The sequence below is a fragment of the Cyclopterus lumpus genome, chromosome 6 (assembly GCF_009769545.1).
Source record: "Cyclopterus lumpus isolate fCycLum1 chromosome 6, fCycLum1.pri, whole genome shotgun sequence".
Taxonomy (NCBI): Eukaryota; Metazoa; Chordata; class Actinopteri; order Perciformes; family Cyclopteridae; genus Cyclopterus; species Cyclopterus lumpus.
This window is the reverse complement of record NC_046971.1, coordinates 2,522,501-2,547,500: the sequence shown is the minus strand read 5'-3', so window position 1 is coordinate 2,547,500 and position 25,000 is coordinate 2,522,501. Positions and strand designations below refer to the sequence as shown.

Genomic DNA, 25,000 nt, shown 5'->3' with positions numbered 1-25,000 from the left:
TAAGACATTCTTGAATTTTAGCGAGCTGGTTGGTCTCCTCTGGTTTGATCGATAGATATAATTGAGTATCGTCTGCATAGCAATGAAAGTTTATGGAGTGTTTCCTGATAATATTGCCCAAAGGAAGCATCCATCCATCCATTATCACCCGCTTATCCGGGGTCGGGTCGCGGTGGCAGCAGGTTCAGCAGGCCGACCCAGGCCCCCCTCTCACCCGCAGCACTTTCCAGCTCATTCTGGGGGATCCCGAGGCGTTCCAAGGCCAGCCGGGAGATATAATCCCTCCAGCGTGTCCTCGGTCTTCCCCGGGCACGTCCAACTGGTAGGAACCAGTTGGACGTGCCCGGAAAACCTCTAATGGGAGGCGTCCAGGAGGCATCCTGACTAGATGCCCGAACCACCTCAGCTGACTCCTTTCGACACGAAGAAGCAGCGACTCGACTCCAAGCTCCCCCCTGATGTCCGAGCTCCTTACCCTATCTCTAAGGCTGAGCCCGGCCACCCTACGGAGGAAGCTCATTTCGGCCGCTTGTATCCGAGATCTTGTTCTTTCGGTCACGACCCAGAGTTCGTGACCATAGGTGAGGGTTGGAACGTAGACCGACCAGTAAATGGAGAGCTTTGCCTTCCGGCTCAGCTCCCTCTTCACCAAGACGGACCGGTACAGCGCCTGTTTTACTGATGCAGCCGCACCGATCCGCCTATCGATCTCCCGCTCCACCTTACCCTCACTCGTGAACAAGACCCAGAGATACTTGAACTCCTTCGCTTGGGGTAGGCAGTTTGCCCCCACCTGGAGGGAGCAATCCGCCGGTTTCCGGCAGAGCACCATGGCCTCAGATTTGGAGGTGCTAACTCTCATCCCTGCCGCTTCGCACTCGGCTGCAAAACGCCCCAGTGAATGCTGGAGGTCACGGTCCGAGGAGGCAAACAGGACCACATCATCCGCAAACAGCAGAGAGGCGATCCCGAGACTCCCGAACCGGATCCTCTCCGCCCCCTGGCTGCGCCTAGATATCCTGTCCATGAAGGTCACGAACAGGACCGGTGATAAAGGGCAGCCCTGGCGGAGGCCAACACCCACCGGGGACGTGTCTGACTTACTACCGAGGAGACGAACACAGCTCCTACTGCAGGCGTACAGAGACCGGATGGCCCGTGCCAACGAGTCCGGCACCCCATACTCCCGCAGCACCCCCCACAAAAACCCCAGAGGGACCCGGTCGAAAGCCTTCTCCAGGTCTACAAAGCACATGTAAACTGGTTGGACAAACTCCCAGGACCCCTCCAGTAATCTTGCGAGGGTAAAGAGCTGGTCCACTGTTCCACGACCGGGACGGAATCCGCACTGTTCGTCTTGAATCTGAGGTTCGACAAGCGGTCGGAGCCTCCTCTCCAGCACCCTGGCATAAGCTTTTCCCGGGAGGCTGAGCAGTGTGATACCACGATAGTTCGAGCACACTCTCCGGTCCCCCTTCTTGAAGATGGGAACCACCACCCCGGTCTGCCAGTCCATGGGCACTGTTCCCGACCCCCTTGCGACACTGAAAAGGCGTGTCAACCAAGACAGCCCAACAATGTCCAGCGCTTTCAGCATCTCAGGGCGGATCTCATCCACCCCTGGCGCCTTGCCACCAAGGAGCTTTTTGACTACCTTAGCGACCTCTGCCAGGGATATGGGTGAATCCACCTCAAAGTCTTCCGGCGCTGCCCCCTCTCCGGGGGACATGTTGGCCGGGTTTAGGAGTTCCTCAAAGTGCTCTTTCCACTGCCCGACGATGTCCCCAGTCCGGGTCAGCAGTTCCCCCCCCCCCCCTGCTGAGAACAGCCTGGGGTAGACCCTGCTTTCCCTTCCTGAGCCGTCGGATGGTTTGCCAGAACTTCCTTGAGGCCAACCGAAAGTCCTTCTCCATGGCCTCCCCGAACTCCTCCCATGCCCGAGTTTTAGCCTCCGCGACCATCGCCGCTGCAGCCCTTCTGGCCCGCCGGTACCCGTCAGCTGCTTCAGGAGACCCCTGGGCCAGCCAGGCCCGAAAGGCCTCCTTCTTCAGTTTGACGGCTTCCCTCACCCCCGGTGTCCACCACCGGGTTCTCGGGTTGCCGCCACGACAGGCACCGATGACCTTCCGGCCACAGCCCCGAGCAGCCGCGTCCACAATAGAGGCTTTGAACAAGGTTCACTCTGATTCCATTTCCCCAGCCTCCCTTGGGATTTGTGAGAAGTTCTTCCGGAGGTGGGAGTTGAAGACCTCCCGGACAGGATCCTCTGCCAGACGTTCCCAGTTCACCCTCACTACACGTTTGGGCTTGCCAGGTCTCTCTAGCCGAGTCCCCCGCCATCTGATCCAACTCACCACCAGGTGGTGATCAGTTGACAGCTCTGCTCCTCTCTTCACCCGAGTGTCCAAGACATACGGCCGCAGATCAGATGATACGATTACAAAGTCGATCATTGATCTCCGGCCTAAGGTGTTCTGGTACCAGGTACACTTATGAGCCACCTTATGTTCGAACATGGTGTTCGTTATGGACAAACTGTGGCTAGCACAGAAGTCCAACAACAAAACACCATTCGGGTTCAGATCGGGCAAGCCGTTCCTCCCAATCACGCCCCGCCAGGTTTCTCTGTCATTGCCCACGTGAGCGTTGAAGTCTCCCAGGAGAACTATGGAGTCGGCAGGCGGCGCCCTTTCCAGGACCCCTCCCACCGACTCCAAGAAGGCCGGATACTCCGAAATGCTGTTTGGTGCATAAGCACAAACAACAGTCAGAGCCTTACTCCCCGCAACCCGTAGGCGCAGGGAGGCGACCCTCTCGTTCCCCGGGGAAAACTCCAACACAGCGGCGCTCAGCCGGGGGCTCGTGAGTATCCCCACTCCCGCCCGGCGCCTCTCACCCTGGGCAACTCCAGAAAAGGACAAAGTCCAACCCTTCTCCAGGAGCTTGGTTCCAGAGCCCATGCTGTGCGTGGAGGTGAGCCCATCTAGCTGGTACCGCTCCGCCTCCTGCACCAGCTCCGGCTCTTTCCCCGCTAGTGAAGTGATGTTCCACGTCCCTAGAGCTAGTCTATGCCGCCGGCGATCGGCCCGCCCAGGTGTCCCGCCTGGCCCGCCGCCCGGTCTACATAGCACCCGACCCCGATAATTCTCCCTGCGGGTGGTGGGTCCACAGGGTGACTGCTGCTCCATGATGTTTTTTCGGGATGAGCCCGACCGGGCCCCATGGGCGAAAGCCCGGCCACCAGACGCTCGCCGACGAGCTCCCCTCCTGGGTCTGGCTCCGGGAGGGTGCCCCGGTTTCCCTTGACCGGGCAAGGTAACTTCAGTCTGTGGGCTGCTTATCATCAGGGTTTATTGAAAAGGAAGCATATATAAGGTAAATAAAATTGGTCCAAGCACAGAACCTTGTGGAACTCCGTGATTAACGTTGGTGGTCATTGAGGCTTCATCGTTTACAAATACAAATTGAGATCGATCTGATAAATAGGATTTAAACCAACTTAGTGCGGTACCTGAAATGGCAATCGACTGATCCAGTCTCTGTAATAGGATGTCATGATCAATGGTGTCGAACGCAGCACTAAGGTCTAATAATACCAGTACGGAGATGAGTCCTTTATCTGATGCAATTAGGAGGTCATTTGTAATTTTCACCAGTGCTGTCTCTGTGCTGTGGTGTTTTCTAAATCCTGACTGAAACTCCTCAAATAAACTATTCTGATGTAGGAAGTCACACAACTGATTTGCGACTACTTTCTCAAGGATCTTAGAGAGGAAGGGAAGGTTAGAGATTGGTCTGTAGTTAGCCAACACCTCTGGATTAAGAGTGGGCTTTTTCAAGAGAGGTTTAATTAGAGCTACTTTGAAGGAATGTGGTACATGGCCTGTTAGCAAAGACACATTAACAATATCCAGCAGAGAGGTGCCAATTAAAGGCAACACGTCTTTAAGCAGCCTCGTTGGGATGGGGTCTAAGAGACAGGTAGACGGTTTAGAAGTAGAAACCGTTGAAGACAATTGGTCTAGGTTAATGGGAAGATTGGCCGAGAGATGATAGGTCTGAAATGTGAACGATCGGTTCTGTAACTAACCGGATGTTATGGGACTGATTGGGGTGGATCCATTTAAGCCTCTTGAAGTTGATTTGCTCGTGTGTCGTGGAAAAAATGTGAGAATTCAAGTCCTCGTGTTTTTGTTTTTGGAGACTGGCCAGTTTGATTCTTGGTGTCTCATTTTAGACTTCTAGTTTCTTTTTATCGTGGAATTGAGTGATGATTGAGTCAAGAGATTTGAAGCAGGAGTGTAGTACAGTAAAAAGTACAATATGTACCTCTGAGGTGTAGTACAGTAAACAGTACAACATGTACCTCTGAGATGTAGTACAGTATAACGTACTATATGTACTTCTGAGGTGTAGTACAGTATAAAGTACAATATGTACTTCTGAGGTGTAGTACAGTAAATAGTACAACATGTACCTCTGAGGTGTAGTACAGTAAAAAGTACAACATGTACCTCTGACATGTAGTATAAAGTGGCTTGACAAAGTACCTCAACATTGTACTTGAATACAGTGTTTGACTTAATGTAACAATAAAAAGACAAATCCAGTTCAAATTTTCTTTGTTTTCATTCTGTTAATAAAATCTTTCTTCAGAGACGACGACTGCATTAAATTCAAACAACACGATACAAAATGTTTCTTCTCTGGTCACAGCAGCTGAATGTTTCATGACCAGTTTGTTGATTAATTTATTACCAATATGAATCAATAATTAATCTTTATTTCACCCCTGAAAACATACCAGAGATAACTTGATCTATCTTTTAATTTGAAAATGATCAAAACAAAATACCGTAAACAATTGTTTTTTTTATTTTCATAAAACGTTCTCCAATTTGTGTCAGTATTCATAATCTATAAAATATACAATAATTCAACAATAAAACATTGTCATTGATATTTAATTAATGTGCAAATGGTCATTATTGCTGATTACATTGTTTTTGATTATTCAACAGTCTTGAATGCAGGTCATGCAGTTATTATAATTAATTAGATTACATTAGATAATATCAATCAGTGGCTTTAAATCTGTGTGTTGGAGTTATGACGAATTATAGAAAAACATTTACAGACCAATAGTAATAACCCATTTATCAGAATGTGAAAATGAATCGTGTTTACACCGTAAATCAACAATATTATAGATGTGTTACAATAATTATTAGTGAATCTTTCCGGAGGAAATCCAGTGGTTGTTCTACTCAGTGTGATTGACAGGAGAGATGATCAGAGGAGCAGAGTTTTTACCACCATCATTAAGACATGGATTAAAGTATGGGAAGAGTTTCTCAGTGAAGCAGCAGCCAGTAAAGGAGTAGATAAGAGCTGCAGCATCAACGTCATAAAAGGAGACCAGACCCTCCTCATAATCCACCAACACCCCCACCTTCTGAGGCTGAGACTTCAGAGAGAGATGGACTGAAGGGTCAGCACGAGCTGAGTACTCATTCTCATTCAACCATATCATCCAGAAACCTTTCTGAGGAGACTGTGTGATTCTTCCCTTCCTGTTGATGGACTCTCTCATCACTCCTAAAGTCCACTTAGTCTTTCCTTCAACCTGAACCTCGTAGTAAAATCTTCCTGAAGAGAAACTCTGCTTTGCTAAGCCAATAACACAATAATCAAATCTCTGTGGATTGTCTGGAAGATTCTTCTTTACATCACCATGTGTAACTTGTTTTCCATCATCAGACAGGATGAGTTTTGGATGTGCTGAATCAGGATCAAGTGTCAGATCCACTGCAGACTGCTGGATCCTCTTCAGCTTGACCAGCTTCATCTGTTTACTGAGCGTCTCCTCCAGCTGGTTCACAGCTCTCATCACAGTCCCCTCATATGAAGGTGGACTGACTCTGACTCCAGCCCAGTTCTTGGTGGGTGGAGCAGCCTTCAGGGTCCTGAGGCTCTGGAAGAGGTGGATGTGGTCTTCAGAGGGTGAGAGCTGCTCCACCTCAGTGCTTCTCTTCTTCAGCTCACAGATTTCCTGTTCCAGCTCTTTGATGAAGCCTTCAGCCTGTTTCTCTGTCTTTCTCTGCTTCTCTTTGATCGTGTCGATGAGCTCAGCCTGGCTTCTCTCAACAGACTCCTTCAGAGCGGTGAAGACCTGAACACCACCTGCTATCTCTCTGTCTGCATCTTCCTCACTGAGCTCCACCGAGTGTTTGATCTCCTGAATCTTCAGTTGTCTCTTCTGGATCATCTGCTGGGTTTCAGCCTCAGTCTTCTCCATCTCGGCCTTCTTTCCTTCATATTCTTCTTTCAGAGGAACAACATCATGGTTCTTGTGGTCTGAATAAGTGCAGACACACATCTGGTCGGTCTTACAGAACAGCTCCAGCAGTTTATTGTGCTTCGTACACATCCTGCCTTCCAGGTTCTCCACGGGGTCGATCAGCTGATGTCTCTTCAGACCTGGTCTTGTCAGATGAGGCTCCAGGTGAGTCTCACAGTAGGACTCCAGACACACCTGGCAGGACTTCAGGGCCTTCAGTTTGGTTCCAGTGCAGACGTCACAGGGAACTTCTCCTGGTTTGGCAGCTTGTTGCTCTGAGCTGCTGCTGCTGGCTTTCTGTTGAGCTGACTGTCTGAACTGAGCAACCATCTCAGAGATGAAGGTGTTGACCTGCAGCTCAGGTCTGGTGGAGAAAGACTTCTTACAGTTGGGACACTGATAGGGGACATTGATGTTCCAGTGTTGAGTGATGCAGGCTTTACAGAAGTTGTGTCCACATGGTATGGTGACTGGATCAGTGAACACATCCAGACAGATGGAGCACAGAAACTGATCCTCAATCAGCTGCCAGCTGGCAGCAGACATGTCTACAGTCTGAGGACAAGTGGGAAAAATAACTGTTATTACATAACTTTTTATTATTTGTTTCATCAAATCAAAGTATGATTAGTAAAATATCCTGAATTATTATATCATCCTTAATTATTATATTGTATTATAATAATTTTCTGCGAGTGAAGAAGCGCTATTGAAATATCGATACTATGAAAATGTATTTCTTCTTGCGATCAATATCGATACACTGACGCCGATCATAATGTATGAAAACATGCAGACTCTCTAAACATTGGGAAGGCCCAAAAGAAACTAGTCAGCTACGCTAGCATCTTTAGCACTGAGGTCCAGAGGCTGCTACAAGCCCAGAACCTTGTGGGTCGAGGAGAGTCCGACTCTAGGTCCCATAAACCACATTACTTCTGTTTCTATTAACCCTCCTGTGACCTTTGGGCTCAATCTGACCCCATTCAATGTTTAACGTCTCAAAATATATGATTGACCTCTTTTCTTTTGCTTCATATTTCATGACTTATTCTAATTTAATGTGGACAACATTAATATATCGAGGTCCCTATAACGTGCAATATAATAATCTTCAAAAATCTTTAGAGCCTAACATAACCATGTAGTAGTGAGAGAACCACTGAGGGGAACATATGTGTGGTGGCTGGGTGTGGTTAAGCTCATCTGCAGAGGGGAGTGGGGGAGTACGCTCAGGGAACGGTACCAGGTGGAGGCCTAATTGGCCTCACCTGGGTCTAACGATGATTGCTCCCCATTATAAGTGCAGGTGGACAAAGGAGCGGGGGGAGGGGATTCGGCAGAACGCCGGACCTGCGCTGCTGTCCACGGGAGCAGATTAGCGGAAAGCACGACGGAGACTGCGTTCGTCTGGAATTAATAAAAAACACTAACAAGTTCCTGTCTCTAGTGTCTCTGTGCTAGGGGGATACCACCCGCAGTAGCACGCGTGTGTTACAGTGGAGCCCAACGTGGGTTCCCCCTTTAAAAGAAAAAGAGAAAAGAAAAAGGCACATGACCGGAGGCGAGGAACACCCAGGCCTGCCGGCCCAGCCGATGATCGCGCTGGGGGAGATGCTGGGAGGCATCGCCCAGATGCAGCGGGACCAAGCCGAGGCAAATCGGCAGTTTATGGAGGCGCAGAGGCAGGCTCAAGCCCTCGAGCAGCTCGCCGCCCGCACAGTTGCGGCTCCACTGGTGCCACCGGTGCAGGACCCCTCCGCCTTGAGGGGGATGACGCTGCCCAAAATGTCCGTGGCGGATGATGTGCAGGCCTTCCTGCGGCTGGCCGGTGGCGGAGTGGGCGATCCGTCTCCTGCCGCTTCTCACCGGGGAGGCACAGACCGCCCTGGGACTTCCCCCGGCAACCCGGCGCAACTACGCAGACGTGCGTAAGGCCGTGATGGATCGGCTGGGTCTGACCCCGGAGGACCAGCGGCGGAGGTTCTGGGAGGCCACGCTGGGGCCCGAGGACCGGCCCTTCGCCTACGCGCAGCGACTCAGCGACGCCGCGAACAGATGGCTGCAGCCTGGGAGCCCCGGAGGAGCGCCGGGGGTGGTGGAGCGGATCGTCCTGGAGCAATTCGTTGGGGGGCTGCCAGCCAGAACGTCGGCGTGGGTCCGCTGCCACCGGCTGGCCTCACTGCAAACCGCTGTCAATCTAGCGGAGGACCACCTGGCGGTGCATCCCGTTGGTCTGGGGGCCATCGGTCGGATGCCGGCGCCACCCCGGCCGATTCCCGCCCCGTGGAGGAGGCTTCCACCCCAGATCCTGGCACGGCCCGTGCCGGCTCCGCGGTCGGGCACCCTCGACCCGGCTCCCCGATCCTTTGACCCCAGCTGACACCGGCACCCTTCCCAGCCCACGGGGAGTCTCTCAAACGCTCAGACAGGAGAGGAAAACACCCAGTTGCTGGTGCCGAAGAGCCGCCGGGAAATGATTTTCCAGGCGGCTCATTATAACCCGATGGCTGGTCACATGGGATATGATAAAACACTGGACCGATGATAAAACACTGGCCCGGATAATGACCCGATTTTATTGGCCGGGCATCCGGGCGGATGTGCGCCGGTGGTGTGTGTCCTGCCCGGAGTGTCAGTTGGTAAATACCCCGGCCATTCCGAGGGCGCCTTTGCGCAACATTTCTGCAAAGAGTGTCACGCAGGCGCTGTTTCAGGTCATCTCCCGAGTCGGAATCCCGAAAAAGATTCTGACTGACCAGGCCACCCAGTTCATGTCAAGATCACTGAGAGAACTTTACGGGTTACTGGGCATTAAGTCTATTCGGACCAGTGTGTACCACCCACAGACCAACGGTCTGGTGGAGCGTCTGAATAAGACGCTCCACCAGAGAACCGGGAAAAACGAGATCCAGTACGTCATGGACCTGCGAGCAAAACTCCACACACTGGGTCGGCTATCACGTGAGAATTTGCTCCAGGCCCAGGGGCGTCAACAGCGGCTGTACGACAGAGGGGCCAGACTGAGACAATTCACGCCGGGAGAGAAGGTACTTGTATTGCTTCCTTCTTCCAGCTCTAAACTCCTCGCCAAGTGGCAATGCCCTTTGTGGTCACACGGCGAGTGGGGGATGTCGACTATGAGGTGGTGCGTTCTGATAGGGGCGGAGCTACACAGATTTACCACCTCAACCTCCTGAAAGCATGGAGGGAGGCGGAGTCTGTTTCTCTGGTGTCCGCGGTACCTGAGAGAGAGGAGCTGGGGCCTGAGGCTCCAAAATCTACTAATCCAGCCTCGCTCCTTTGTGAAGACCATCTCTCCGGGACCTAGAGAACAGCAGTTTGCTGACGCGTTCTCTCTCCTGCCAGGACGCACAAACCTCATAGAGCACCGAATTGAGACGACTCCGGGCGCGGTCAGGCACAGCACGGTGGAGAAGGAGTGCCTGGCCATCCGGTGGGCGACGACTCCCTGCGCTACTACCTCCTGGGGCGCTCATTCAGCCTCTGGTCGGACCATGCCCCGCTCCAATGGCTCCACCGCATGAAAGATACCAACGCCCGGATCACTCGGTGGTATCTGGCTTTACAGCCTTTTAATTTCCAAGTGACCCATAGGCCGGGGACGCAGATGGTTGTGGCCGACTTCCTCTCCCGCTCTCACGGGGAGGGGGGGGGGGGAGTAGGTTAGGCCGGATGGCACCCTGGCCTAAGTCGGGCAGTGGAGGTATGTATGTATCTGCAGAGGGGAGTGGGGGAGTACGCTCAGGGAACGGTACCAGGTGGAGGCCTAATTGGCCTCACCTGGGTCTAACTATGATTGCTCCCCATTATAAGTGCAGGTGGACAAAGGAGCGGGGGGAGGGGATTCGGCAGAACGCCGGACCTGAGCTGCTGTCCACGGGAGCAGATTAGTGGAAAGCATGACGGAGACTGCGTCCGTCTGGAATTAATAAAAAACACTAACAAGTTCCTGTCTCTAGTGTCTCTGTGCTAGGGGGATACCACCCGCAGTAACACGCGCGTGTTACAATATGGTTCCTGTGAAGATATTGATAGATGTAAACGTTTGCCTTCTCTCTTGATGTTCTGTGTGCTCTTTATTTCTGCTCTCTCTCAACTGGAGATGACTTCTAAGGAACGGGTTTCTGTCAAGGAGGTCTTGTCACATCTCTTTGACCTTGAAAGTGACAGAGAGGAGAACGTGTCTGAGACAGATGATGTTGAGGAGGTCCTGATTGTGAGGCCTCCTCCTCTGGTGAGAATGATACCTCATAGTCAACACTGAGGGTCTCATTCTCATCAGAGGAGGCCTCATTCTCATCAGAGGAGGCCTCATAGACAACACTGAGGGTCACATTCTCATCAGAGGAGGCCTCATTCTCATCAGAGGAGGCCTCATAGTCAACACTGAGGGTCTCATTCTCATCAGAGGAGGCCTCACATCAGGACTGAGGGTCTCATTCTCATCAGAGGAGGCCTCACAGTCAGGACAGAGGGTCTTCTGTATGAAGTACCTGACACTTAAACTTGGGAAATAATTTGAATTATAATAGTTTTTGAATTATAATAGTTTTTCTTATAATAGTTTTTCTGGAGGTTTACATTTCTGGAGGTTTAAATAAATTAAATTGCCCTTTAAGTGGTATTTTTTTTAAGGCTGATCTCTGGCTGCTGTCAGTCACTTATATGACTGCTGCATTTGGGAATTAGCTGCTTGTTAGTTATTCATATAATAATATTAAATCAATGATAAACTAATCTGATGAGCAGTGATAACATCCTAAACCTTCTGGTTCTTGTTAGTATCATAATTAAAATCCAATCTCATGTTGTGTTTCATAGACTATTGTCTGCATATTCTTATGATCAGATTATAATCTGCATATAAACCATAACAACAAAGAATATATATAATATGAGACATTGTAAGTGGAAGATCGTATTTAATTCATCATGTTTGAAACTGAACAATGAGACAGTTTAGTAGCTTTGTTATCTGTGACGATCCCTTGGTTTACTTTTATATTCTCCTTTCATTTATATTCCAACCTCGTTAATAAATAATTGAACTTTGATCTATTCCATCTCCTGAACATTGTACTTTCAGACCGTCGCCTCATAACTACGTAGTTTAGTGAAAGTGGAGTCGGATTCTCTAAACTCTTTTCTTTTCTAACTCTTTTCTCAACTTCTCGTGAACTCTCCTTCCCACCTTTCCTTGACCCCGGGACGTTTTCCACAAGGTCAAGGAAAGGTGGTTAGGAATAGACGTTAGGAGGTCATTATTTGACCATTCGACCCCAGCCTTGATCTCGACTCTGAAGTCATGAACACGTGGTCAACGATAATCTCACGAGAGCGAAGCGGACGCAGATTTTAGGGGCCCACCGATTTAGCGGCCCAGTGCATGATGGGAAATGCCTGGCTCTCGGCACATCAGAGAGCTGATTGGCTCTTAGATTTGACAGTAAACACCACGTGTTGTAGAAATTTCTACTTTTATGTATAACTGTAATACTTAAAACTCGATTGTTGACTATTAGTCTCAGGTTTAATCTAAAAACATATACAGTGTGGTTGATAATAATAAAGCTTATTTAAACAACACATATCAAGTCGAGTAATAATGTATTTCACAGACTGACATGAAAAGAACAAAGGATGCAGCTACACGCACATTTCTACATATATATTTATAATTACATTTGAATAAATCCGAACGAGGTCTGTTATACTGCTCTCCTCTACATTCCAGGCTTGAAGCAGCTCTCTGGGACGAGCCTGTTGTGAAGTCATGTGACTGTATCCTGTGTAACCTTTAACCAGAGTTCAGTCCCTGTGGTTTGGTTTCTAACTGTTGGTTTGATCTACAATGACACATTTATATGGATTAATATTCTTTATATGATTGTGGCAGCGGGGTGTGGTTAGGCTCAGCTGCAGAGTGGGTGGAGCGGGGGGTGGTTCAGGGAACGGTGTCGTGATGTGTAAATCAGCCTCAGCTGGGATCAATTGTGTGTGTGTGTTTTGTTTTCCGTATAAGAGCAGGAGTAGCTAGAGAGGAAAGGGGGAACGGGTAGCGGATGCCTGGGTCGTGCGCTACCAGAAGCGTAACCAGAACAAATAAAGACTGTTACTGCCCTCAAGATTGTGTGTGTTGCCCTCTTTGGTGCCTGCCCGAGACTCAAACGTGTCACAATGAAAAAACTAGACGTAAAACAATCAGATTCTAGTTTGAACTCAACGTGGATCAAATATTTAGTGAGTGTATTTCGTCTTTGTAGAAGAGTGGACCCACCAGTGTTTGTCAGAGACTCTGTTGTTTTTGTTGTTGAGAGAAAGCTGCTGGATTCAGTTGAATGTCTCAGACTCACTTTACTTTCACTTCCTGAAAAGTGACTCTACAGCTCCTTCAGTGTTGATCCTCCTTCTGTGGCCCGTCGCCAACAGGGAGCGGTGGAGAAAGTAATGAGAACCTGAACTGAAATTAAAGTACAAACACACAATGTGAAAATACTTCACTACAAGTAAACATCTTGCATTAAAAACTTCACTTAAGTTTAAGTATTCTTCAAATGCATTTTAAGGATGTGTTAAATAGGTGTATGTTTAATTTGTGGTAAGAATATCAATTGATCAGAATCTAGGCCGAACACTGTTCTATACCCATTGTCTTTCTTTACTAACTGATTGTATACGGTAACGTGGGTAATATCTAAAACGGCTAGTCGGTGTCTCCATCTCACCACTAGGAGGGTTGTCGGCGCTTTGTGTTCACGCTTCTTTGTCGAGTTTGTCAGAAGAAGAGTAACGCAAGACAAACGAAGAGTGTAGCGCAGTGAACAGGCACCCTCATTAAAACGTTGTTGAAACTGTGTTTACGGTGAACACTTAGTTCAGGGGAACGGTTAGCTTGTTAGCTAAGGATAGTGAGAGACTGTATTGAGTCTGTGCAGAAGAGTGGACTCACCAGTGTTTGTCAGAGATTCTGTTGTGTTGTTGTTGTTGTTGTTGTTGAGAAAAAGCTGCTGGATTCAGTTGAATGTTTCTTTAGAGAGAAACAGAGAGACTTGTCTCGACTGCAGCTCTGCTGTCTCAGACTCACTTTACTGTCACTTCAGGAAAAGTGACCTTTAAACTCTACAGCTCCTTCTGTGTTGATCCTCCTTCAGTGTTGATCCTCCTTCAGTGTTGATCCTCCTTCAGTGTTGATCCTCCTTCTGTGGCCCGTCACCAACAGGGAGCGGTGGAGGAAGTAATGAGAACCTGAACTGAAGGAGTACTAAACACCACCACCAGCAAAGATATGTATCATAAAACCACCCTCCAAAAAAGCAATCAATCAAGAGACATTGTTAAATATACCTGATCGCCCTGAACTAAAACAAATGCTTACACACATTATGTTTCATTAACCAAGGTTTACTATGCCCAAAGTGATTCTAGGAGTCCTCCTTGGACTTATATGTGTTGGGTTGATGATAGGAGTTGAGTGGCCCCGTTTTGTTCACAAATTAACAGGGAAACCCACCCCAGACCAGGTGATATTTGCCTCCCCGGGCAAAGCACATGTCACAGTACGAGCAGGCGGAAGTTATACCATATGTAACCTTCTAGACGTGAGAATTAACACAGGAGCCAATAACACAGGACCTAGGGAGGTAGTATGGAGTCGAAACTTTGATAAAGGGAAACTAGAAGTAATGATCATTCAGACATACGCCGATGGTACTGTGACGGTTGCTTCATTAGATGATAGGGTATGGTTTGGACCCACTGACAGGATCAATACTCAGACATACAGGAACAGGAGACAAGTTTACCCCACCAGACAGAAAAGACGGACTATATGAGGACTGTACAATGTTCACAAACTGTACTGGTGTACGACGCTGACCCACTACACACAAGACGACAAACTGTGTGGAGTCGAAGAGCAGGGCTTATATGATGATGTGGAGATATTTTTATAGATATTTGATATCTCCAGTATACATGTTAAGATTGATACGATTGTAAAAGTGACCTTCGGACTCTCCTATCTCAGTGTTGATGCTCCTTCAGTGGCCCGTCGCCAACAGGGAGCGGCGGAGGAAGTAATCACAACCTGAACTGAAGGAGTACTAAAACTGTGATACATGTCAAGATTGACAACATTGTATGTAATATTGTAGCAGTTCATGAGAGGTTTATTTTTTATTTATTTAACCTTTATTTAGCCAGGCGAAACAGATTAAGAACAAATTCTTATTTTCAACTGTGGCCTGAGAAGAGGCGAAAACCTCTTGAAGGAAAGGAGAGGAAAAATAAATGAATAAATAACAGGATTAAAAAGTGCCAAGGAGTGGAGAAAGCAACATGCTAACAGCCTGAGAAACAGCTGCATTCTTCTTTCAGCAAGTCCGTGATCTTGGCTTTAAAGGCCGACTTGGAGACGTAGGACTGTAGTTGCAAGTATTTCTGTAGTTCATTCCAGGTTGTAGCTGCAGCAACATTAAATGAAGACAAACCAAGTGCAGATACATTTTAGGGACATCCAACAAAATACTGTTAGCAGAGAGAGTGTTGTAAGCAGGGCATGAGATGTGCAGCAGCTGACACAGGTAGGGCGGAGATAAACCAAGGAGAGTGTTATAGATTAACAAGAACCAGTGAATTTGTCGACGCGTACACAAAGATGGCCAGTTTAGTGATGAATATAGAGTGCAGTGGTGTGTTCTGAAAGGAGCATTTGTTACAAACCGGATTGCAGAGTTGTATAGAACATCGAGCTTTTGTAGCGAACCCTTGCATGCTGATCTATAGATGACATCCCCATAATCAAACATGGGAAGGATGGTCATTTGTACAACTTTTTAGCAGAGGCGGTGAAAGCAGAGCGCATTCTGTAGAGGAACCCAATTTTTGATTTGATTTTGGACAGCAGTTTATCAATGTGGATGGAGAAGGAGAGAGTATTGTCTAGCCAGATTCCTAAATATTTATATTCGGTATGTCAGGACTCAGCCAGCCGGACTCCCTCCTCAGCCCGTTCACACAGTGACACCCGGTACCTCAGAGCGCTGCCAGGGAGCTACGGGCTTGGAGGCGGGGACAAGCCAGGTGAGCTCCAACTCACACCTGAAGCCACTCAGCTCGTCCCACAGCTGCAGCTCGTCAGCTCGTTGTCCACGGGGAATAAAGATCAGGACTGTCTGTGCTGACGTTGAGAGTTCGTGCCATGATGTCCGTGGACTTTCCCTCCTCGGGTCGTTGCTGTTTCCCTCGTGTCTTTGCTGACTTTTTGTATGGAGTATTTTCTTGGATTTTTTTGTATAGATTATTTTCCCTTCCCCTGGAGAAGAGGAGTTTTTGGTTTGTCGGGTTTGATGTTCAATCACTCGTGGATTAAGGAGACACTTTGAGTTTTTTTGTGTTTCTTTTGTGCTCTAATAAACTACGCAGTGTGTTCGGCTAAGACTAAAACCTTCCTGTTGTCGTGCGCTTGGGGTCAGAGACAAACCGTAACAGTATGATCTCGCCATGACGACCCCAGCCGACACAGAGAGTGGATTGTCCAGCTCTGTTCAGGTTGCCCTTAGTAGGCAGCTGCATCTGACCAACACCCACTCTCACCAGCTGGAGGCAGCCTCCGTTGCCGTGCAGAACCTCCAAGCCCAGGTCCAGCCGCTCCACGCTTCTGTGGAGATCCTGACTCGTCAGCAGGCGGCATCAGCAGACCAACAAGCCGAGATCCTGCTACAGCTGCGGGCGTTGACGATGGCCCTCACCACCCAGCCGCTGAACCAGCCTGTGAACCTGCCCCCTGTGGATCCCTCTCCGGTTAACCCTGCGGTTTCCAACCCAGTACCACGGGAGCCTCTCCAGCCCACGATCGTTCGAGGGCGATTTTGAGACTTGTGCCACCTTCATCATGCAGTGTGAGTTGGTTTTCGCTCACCAGCCTAGCAGGTTCACCTCTGACGCCACTCGAGTCGCGTATGTAATTAACCTGCTCGCCGGCCGGACAGCCCAGTGGGCTACCGCTTCCTGGGCCATGGGTGCCAGCTTCTGTCTCTCCTATAGGGAGTTTGTGGCAGAGCTACGTAAGGTGTTCCATCATCCAGCCAGTGGTCAGGACCCCGGTGCCCGGTTGAGCAGTATCCAACAGGGTGGTGGCAGAGTGGCGGACTACTCAGTGGAGTTCAGGTTGGCCGCTGCGGAGAGCGGGTGGAACGATCCTGCGCTTCGGGTCACCTTCCGGAGGGGGCTCAGCGAGGCGGTGAGAGACCAGCTAGCCACACAGGAGGAGTCCTCTTCTCTCGATGACCTCATCAACCTCGCCATCCGCATCGATGGATGCCTCTGTGAGAGGAGGCGGGAGCGAGTCCTCCGGGGGTCCCTTCCCACCCCCCACAGACCCAGCAGAGGGTTCCCCTATTCCCGTCCTGCCCTCATCACAGACGAAGACTGGCGAGGAACCCATGCAGCTGGGACGTACGCGCCATAGCCCAGCCGAACGGGAGGCCCGATTTTAGGGCAAGCCTGTGTCTCTACTGTGGCCAGAAGGGACATCGCATCAGCGGCTGCCCCACCCGGCCAAAAGATTAGGCTCACCAGGACCTTGAGAGATCCTAGTCACCTTTCCTGTTCCGTAGTCCTGCACCACCGAGCCGGCGGATTAGCGTCACCCTGGCCTGGGCGGATCAGCGGATTACAGTGGGGGCCCTCCTCGATTCTGGGGCAGATGAGTGGTTCCTGGACTCGGAGTTCGCTGGCCAGGCTAACATCCCGCTAGAAGCACTGGAGGAGCCCGTAGAGGCCTTTGCACTGGACAACCGCCATCTGGTCCGCATCACCCAGTGCACCCGTCCCATCTCCCTCACCGTGGCGGGAAACCATTTGGAGAACCGCCAGTTCTACCTGAGCCAATCGCCACCGGCCCCTGTGATCCTAGGGCACCCCTGGTTTGTACAGCATGAGCCACACATTGCCTGGTCCTCTGGGACGATCCTGGAATGGAGTTCCTCCTGTCACGCCCAGTGTCTACAGGCAGCCCCCAGCCCGTCACCCCGACCAATCCCCAGTGCCCCTCCCCCGGACGTTTCCTTTATTCCTCCTGAGTACCACGATCTGGGAGAGGTTTTCAGCAAGACACGGGCTCAGTCGCTCCCTCCACATAGGCCGTACGACTGTGCAATTGACCGCCGCCCTGGGGCATCCCTTCCCAGCAGTCGGCTGTACAGACTGTCTATTCCGGAGAAGGCTTCGATGGACGAGTACATATCGGAGTCAGTGGCAGCAGGGCTCATTCGGCCGTCGTCCTCCCCGGTGGCAGCGGGCTTCTTCTTCGTGAAGAAGGATGGGGGCCTCCGACCCTGTATTGACTATCGCCAACTGAACGACATAACGGTCAAGAACAAGTACCCCCTCCCCCTCATGAGTTCCACCCTTGAGCCCCTCACCCAGGCTACCATCTTCACCAAGCTGGATCTCCGGAGTGCCTACCACCTGGTTCGAATCAGGAAGGTGGACGAGTGGAAGACCGCCTTCAAGACACCCCGAGGTCACTACGAGTACCGGGTAATGCTGTTCGGCCTTACCAACGCCCCGGCAGTATTCCAGGCACTCATGAACGATGTGCTCCACCACATGCTGGACGAGTTTGTGGTTGTTTACCTCAACGACATCCTGGTCTTCTCCAGAACCCTCGAGGATCATGTCCAGCACGTCCACCGGGTGCTCAAGCGTTTCCTCCTTAATTCGTCAAGGCTGAGAAGTGCCGATTCCACTCAACCTCTGTCGACTACTTAGGCTTCATTGTGGAGAAGGGTCAGACTCGGGCCGACCCCCGCAAGATCCAGGCTGTGGTGGACTGGCCGAACCCCACGTAGCGCAAGGAGTTGCAGAGCTTCCTCGGGTTTGCCAACTTCTACAGGAGTTCATCCGGAACTACAGTGTCGTGGCGGAACCGCTCACCAGGCTGACCTCTCCCTCCCAGCCGTTCATCTGGTCCCCAGCTACCGATGCCGCATTTCTGGCTCTCGAGGAGGTTCACCAGCGCCCCAGTTCTACTCCATCCCGACCCTAAGAGGCAGTTCATTGTGGAAGTGGATGCCTCAGACACCGGGTTGGGGGCGGTTCTTTCCCAACGAGCCGTGGCGGATCAGAAGGTTCATCCCTGTGCGTTCTTCTCTCGGGTTCTTCTCCCGGGTCCTTCCTGCTGAGGAGAACTACGACATCGGGAACAGGGAGTTGCTGGCAGTGGTAGCTGCTCTGGGGGAGTGGCGCCATTGGCTGGAGGCGGCTGAGCAGCCATTCACCATCTGGACGGATCATAAGAACTTGACTTTCATCCGGGCAACCAAGCGTCTCGGTGGGCCGGATTTTTTGTGTTTCTTTTGTGCTCTAATAAACTACACCGTGTGTTTGGCTAAGACTAAAACCTTCCTGTTGCTGTGCGCTTGGGGTCAAAGACAAACCGTAACACAGTAACCTGATCTAGAGGAGCCCCATCAAGGGTAGAAATGCTAGGGGCAATTAAGGGTGCACGTCCTTTCTTACCAAACCACATTACTTTGGTCTTAGAGACATTTAATTGTAGATGCAGACTAGAGAAAGCCTGTTGGATTTTATTAAAACTGTGCTGAAGCTTTTGACGGACTACATCTGGAGAGGGGCCAATAGAGTAAAGGATTGTGTCATCTGCGTACAGATGGATGGATGAATCCACTACAGAACTTGCTATATTATTGATACAGATGGAGAAAATAGTAGGGCCAAGAATTGATCCCTGAGGGACACCTTTGGTGACCGGGAGAGGCTGCGAGAGAAGTTGCTCTGCTCTCACACATTGCACTCTGTCTGTAAGGTAGTTAACTCTGTCAATGAGAACAGAGTGATGTACTGAATCAAAGGCTTTGGCTAGATCTATAAAAATTGCAGCATAAAACATCTTTGAGTCCAAGGCAGAAATTATGTCATTAAGGACCTTAAGGGTTGCTGTTACACACCTATAGCCAGTTCTGAAGCCTGATTGAGCACTAGACAGAATATTGTGGGCCTCCAGGTAGTCGGTTAACTGACTACCCACAAGCCTTTCCAACACCTTAGACAGACATGGCAGAATAGAAATGGGCCTATAGCAATTTGGATCAGCCTGATCGCCCCCCCTTAAAAAGAGGACGCACTACAGCTGATTTCCAGGCAACAGGTATTTCAGCCGTGTTTAAGGACAGGTTGAAAATGGCTGTGATTGGAGCCGCAATGATGGGGGCTGCAGTTTTTAAAAGGAAGGGGTCCAGCTCATCGGACCCTGCTGGTTTTTTAGGGTTCAATCTAAGCAGCTCATCCAAGACCTCACGTTCCGAGACCGCCCGCAAGTTGAAACTATAAGTGGGGGTGATGGTATGGACTGGGAGGGAGGGTGGTGAGACTGCAGATGAACAAATAGTAGGATCTAATGGCAGGGAGTTATCAATTACTGAATCTACGATAGAACCTGAGTTTATGAAATGATTGTTAAAAAGGTCCACCATACGCCCCCTGTCTGACACTATGATGTCAAGGCAGATGGCAAGATGGTTTGTTTTCCAGGACTTTCACTCCTCCTATGAATCGCCACCTTAACGTGGTGGAGGAGTTTGAGTGGCTCAGTGATCCTGGGAGCTATGTTGTCCGGGGCATCAGCCCCTGGTAGGGTCTCCCAAGGCAAACAGGTTTCGGGGGAGAGCCCAGACTAAGAGCAGTTCAATAAACCCTGATGATAAGCAGCCCACGGACTGAAGCTACCTTGCCCGGTCAAGGGAAACCGGGGCACCCTCCCGGAGCCAGACCCAGGAGGGGAGCTCGTCGGCGAGCGTCTGGTGGCTGGGCTTTCTCCCATGGGGCCCGGTCGGGCTCAGCCCGAAAAAACACCATGGAGCAGCAGTCACCCTGTGGACCCACCACCCGCAGGGAGAATTATCGGGGTCGGGTGCTATGTAGACCGGGCGGCGGGCCAGGCGGGAGACCTGGGCGGGCCGATCGCCGGCGGCATAGACTAGCTCTAGGGACGTGGAACGTCACCTCACTAGCGGGGAAAGAGCCGGAGCTGGTGCAGGAGGTGGAGCGGTACCAGCTAAATATAGTTGGGCTCACCTCCACGCACAGCATGGGCTCTGGAACCAAGCATCTGGAGAAGGGTTGGACTTTGTTTTTTTCTGGAGTTGCCCAGGGTGAGAGGCGCCGGGCGGGAGTGGGGATACTCACGAGCCCCCGGCTGAGCGCCGCTGTGTTGGAGTTTTCCCCGGGGAACGAGAGGGTCGTCTCCCTGCGCCTACGGGTTGCGGGGAGTAAGGCTCTGAACACCGGGGGTGAGGGAAGCCGTCAAACTGAAGAAGGAGGCGTTTCGGGCCTGGCTGGCCCAGGGGTCTCCTGAAGCAGCTGACGGGTACCGGCGGGCCAGAAGGGCTGCAGCGGCGATGGTCGCGGAGGCTAAAACTCGGGCATGGGAGGAGTTCGGGGAGGCCATGGAGAAGGACTTTCGGTTGGCCTCAAGGAAGTTCTGGCAAACCATCCGACGGATCAGGAAGGGAAAGCAGGGTCTACCCCAGGCTGTTCTCAGCAGGGGGGGGGGGGGAACTGCTGACCCGGACTGGGGACATCGTCGGGCGGTGGAAAGAGCACTTTGAGGAACTCCTAAACCCGGCCAACATGTCCCCCGGAGAGGGGGCAGCGCCGGAAGACTTTGAGGTGGATTCACCCATATCCCTGCCAGAGGTCGCTAAGGTAGTCAAAAAGCTCCTTGGTGGCAAGGCGCCAGGGGTGGATGAGATCCGCCCTGAGATGCTGAAAGTGCTGGACATTGTTGGGCTGTCTTGGTTGACACGCCTTTTCAGTGTTGCATGGGGGTCGGGAACAGTGCCCATGGACTGGCAGACCGGGGTGGTGGTTCCCATCTTCAAGAAGGGGGACCGGAGAGTGTGCTCGAACTATCGTGGTATCACACTGCTCAGCCTCCCGGGAAAAGCTTATGCCAGGGTGCTGGAGAGGAGGCTCCGACCGCTTGTCGAACCTCGGATTCAAGACGAACAGTGCGGATTCCGTCCCGGTGGTGGAACAGTGGACCAGCTCTTTACCCTCGCAAGATTACTGGAGGGGTCCTGGGAGTTTGCCCAACCAGTTTACATGTGCTTTGTAGACCTGGAGAAGGCTTTCGACCGCGTCCCTCTGGGGTTTTTGTGGGGGGTGCTGCGGGAGTATGGGGTGCCGGACCCGTTGGCACGAGCCATCCGGTCTCTGTACGCCTGCAGTAGGAGCTGTGTTCGTCTCCTCGGTAGTAAGTCAGACACGTTCCCGGTGGGTGTTGGCCTCCGCCAGGGCTGCCCTTTATCACCGGTCCTGTTCGTGACCTTCATGGACAGGATATCTAGGCGCAGCCAGGGGGTGGAGAGGATCCGGTTCGGGAGTCTCGGGATCGCCTCTCTGCTGTTCGCAGATGATGTGGTCCTGTTTGCCTCCTCGGACCGTGACCTCCAGCATTCACTGTGGCGTTTTGCAGCCGAGTGCGAAGCGGCAGGGATAAGAGTTAGCACCTCCAAATCTGAGGCCATGGTGCTATGCCGGAAACCTGCAGATTTCTCCCTCCAGGTGGGGGCAAACTGCCTACCCCAAGCGAAGGAGTTCAAGTATCTTGTTCACGAGTGAGGGTAAGGTGGAGCGGGAGATCGACAGGCGGATCGGTGCGGCTGCAGCAGTAAAACAGGCGCTGTACCGGTCTGTCTTGGTGAAGAGGGAGCTGAGCCGGAAGGCAAAGCTCTCCATTTACTGGTCGGTCTACGTTCCAACCCTCACCTATGGTCACGAACTCTGGGTCGTGACCGAAAGAACGAGATCTCGGATACAAGCGGCCGAAATGAGCTTCCTCCGTAGGGTGGCCGGGCTCAGCCTTAGAGATAGGGTAAGGAGCTCAGACATCAGGGGGGAGCTCGGAGTCGAGTCGCTGCTCCTTCGTGTCGAAAGGAGTCAGCTGAGGTGGTTCGGGCATCTAGTCAGGATGCCTCCTGGACGCCTCCCATTAGAGGTTTTCCGGGCACGTCCAAGTGGTAGGAGGCCCCGGGGAAGACCGAGGACACGCTGGAGGGATTATATCTCCCGGCTGGCCTTGGAACGCCTCGGGATCCCCCAGAATGAGCTGGAAAGTGTTGCGGGTGAGAGGGAAGCCTGGGTCGGCCTGCTGAACCTGCTGCCACCGCGACCCGACCCCGGATAAGCGGGTGATAATGGATGGATGGATGGACTTTCACTGTTTTCCAGAAATGTTTAGGATCAGAGCCACAAAGGAAAAACTGATTTTGAAAATAATCAGCCTTGGCCTTGCGAACCGCTTGCAAAGACGTATTCCTGATCTGCCTAAAAGCCAGAGTATCTGTCTACGATTTAGTGTGGCGTGCTTTACGCCAGGCACCATTTTTTTCGTTGTAAGAGCACAGTAAGCTCATAATCAAAACAGGGGTTATGTCGACCTTTTATCCTAAACCTTTTAACTGGGGCATGTTTATTGACAACATCCTTGAACAACTCATAAAAAAGATTCAAAGCATTATCAACGGTGGGGATCAGGCTGACTGGACCAGTTCACGTCTGCCAGGTCATGTAAAAAGGTTTGTGGATCTAAATTTTTAAAAACACGTTTGCAACAAATCTGAGCTGGCTGCTTGACAGAGCAGCCCTTTCGGACACAGGCAATAAAACAGTGGTCACTGATATCTGCACAAAACACCCCAGATTGGTACTTATGAGGTGCGTTTGTGAGTATAACATCAATCAGAGTTGCCTTTTCAGGTTTTCGGGTGGGAGAGCAAATAATCTGATGTAGATTAAGTGCATCATATTGCTCTAAAACATTGCCAGGTGGATTGAACAGTTTAGATCACCAAGAAGTACAAATTCAGCTCTAGTAAAGGGGGCTATTGCACTGCTCAAGGCCGTTAAGGTGCAGGCCGGAGCTGCAGGAGGACGATAGCAACCGGCCACTGATAAAGTGAAATTATTTGAAAGCTTAATATTAATGATGAGTAAATCAAATTGCTTTGAAATTGATTTGGCTAAGGCAATTGTGCATTTGAGGTGCTCTTTGGTGTAAATCGCCACACCTCCACCCTTAGATGACCTGTCCTGTCTAAACAAATTATAACCAGGAATGTGTGACTCAGGGTAGGGGGTGGAGTTTCTAAACCAGGTCTCTGTTACTACCAAAACCTCAGGCTTAGAGCTCTCAACCCATACCGTCACATCATTCATTTTAAGTAATAGGCTTCTTGCATTGATGTGCAGGAGACCCAGGCTCTTTCTGGTACAAAAGTCATCAAAGGACAGGTCATTTGAGGCCACATTAGTGAGAGATAGACTAACATTTTCAGATGCAATAGGGCCAGGGTTAGCATGCACATTACCAGAGATCATAAGTAATATGATTATTAGAGCACTACACATGATCTTTGAAAAGTTGCAATGTCGTTTTCTGGTGATTGACATTGATTTTGATTTTGGCACATCGAAAGGCAGCTCAATAAATTCAGATAGTGTTCTCATAACATGACATGAGTACAACCACTGGGGAAAAGAGTGCAAGGGTAAGGAGAGGCATTGTGTAATTATAAAAGAAACAACGTCTCTATTTAACAAAGAACTACGATGAGTGGTACAGGTTCCTTTATGAGGATAACTTACTTGTGTGCGGAGCTCAAAACTACAAATGGATGAGATGGATAAGATCAAGAATAAAAGTGTTAAAAGGTTTAAAAACAACAGACGAGCCATTTTTGGGCCAGAAGACCATCCAAGTTTTAGCAACTCAACATCAGCCTCCCGACCTGAGCGTCTGACCGGCTGCGAGTAGCAGCAGCAGGTGGAGTAGCAGCAGCAGCAGGTGGAGCAGCAGGTGGTGGAGTAGCAGCAGCAGCAGGTGGAGCAGCAGGTGGTGGAGTAGCAGCAGCAGCAGCAGGTGGAGTAGCAGCAGCAGCAGGTGTAGCAGCAGGTGGTGGAGTAGCAGCAGCAGGTGGAGTAGCAGCAGCAGGTGTAGCAGCAGCAGATGGAGTAGCAGCAGCAGGTGGAGTAGCAGCAGCAGGTGTAGCAGCAGCAGATGGAGTAGCAGCAGCAGGTGGAGTAGCAGCAGCAGGTGTAGCAGCAGGCGGTGGAGTAGCAGCAGCAGGTGGAGTAGCAGCAGCAGGTGTAGCAGCAAGCGGTGGAGTAGCAGCAGCAGGTGGAGTAGCAGCAGCAGGTGTAGCAGCAGGCGGTGGAGTAGCAGCAGCAGGTGGAGTAGCAGCAGCAGGTGTAGCAGCAGGCGGTGGAGTAGCAGCAGCAGGTGGAGTAGCAGCAGCAGCAGGTGGTGGAGTAGCAGCAGCAGGTGGAGTAGCAGCAGCAGCAGCAGGTGTAGCAGCAGGTGGTGGAGTAGCAGCAGCAGCAGGTGGAGCAGTAACAGCAGGTGGAGCAGCAGCAGCAGGTGGAGTAGCAACAGGTGGAGTAGCAGTAGCAGCAGGTGGAGTAGTAGCAGCAGGTGGAGTAGCAGTAGCAGGTGGAGTAGCAGTAGCAGCAGCTGGAGCAGCAGCAGGGTGCAGTGCGGGGCTCGTTGCGGGGCTCAGTCGGCGGAGAGTCAATTTCCAGCGAGTCGTCTGCTAGCTAACGTTAGCTGGCGGA

General features: G+C 50.9%; 1 protein-coding gene across 2 annotated transcripts; it reads right to left on the bottom strand.

Moving 5' to 3' along the window:
- Positions 1–4,927: 4,927 nt before the first annotated feature.
- Positions 4,928–13,468, bottom strand: LOC117731866 (E3 ubiquitin-protein ligase TRIM39-like). 2 transcript variants are annotated; one of them, XM_034534389.1, is made up of 3 exons: positions 13,314–13,468; positions 12,642–12,824; positions 4,928–6,895 (listed from the first exon to the last, which is right to left on the bottom strand). In XM_034534389.1, the coding sequence occupies exon 3, from the start codon at positions 6,884–6,886 to the stop codon at positions 5,264–5,266; it is 1,623 nt and encodes a 540-aa protein (XP_034390280.1). In that variant the 5' UTR covers positions 6,887–6,895; positions 12,642–12,824; positions 13,314–13,468; the 3' UTR covers positions 4,928–5,263. The 2 variants fall into 2 exon arrangements, with proteins under 2 accessions (XP_034390280.1, XP_034390281.1); XM_034534390.1 differs by lacking the exon at positions 12,642–12,824.
- Positions 13,469–25,000: the final 11,532 nt, after the last annotated feature.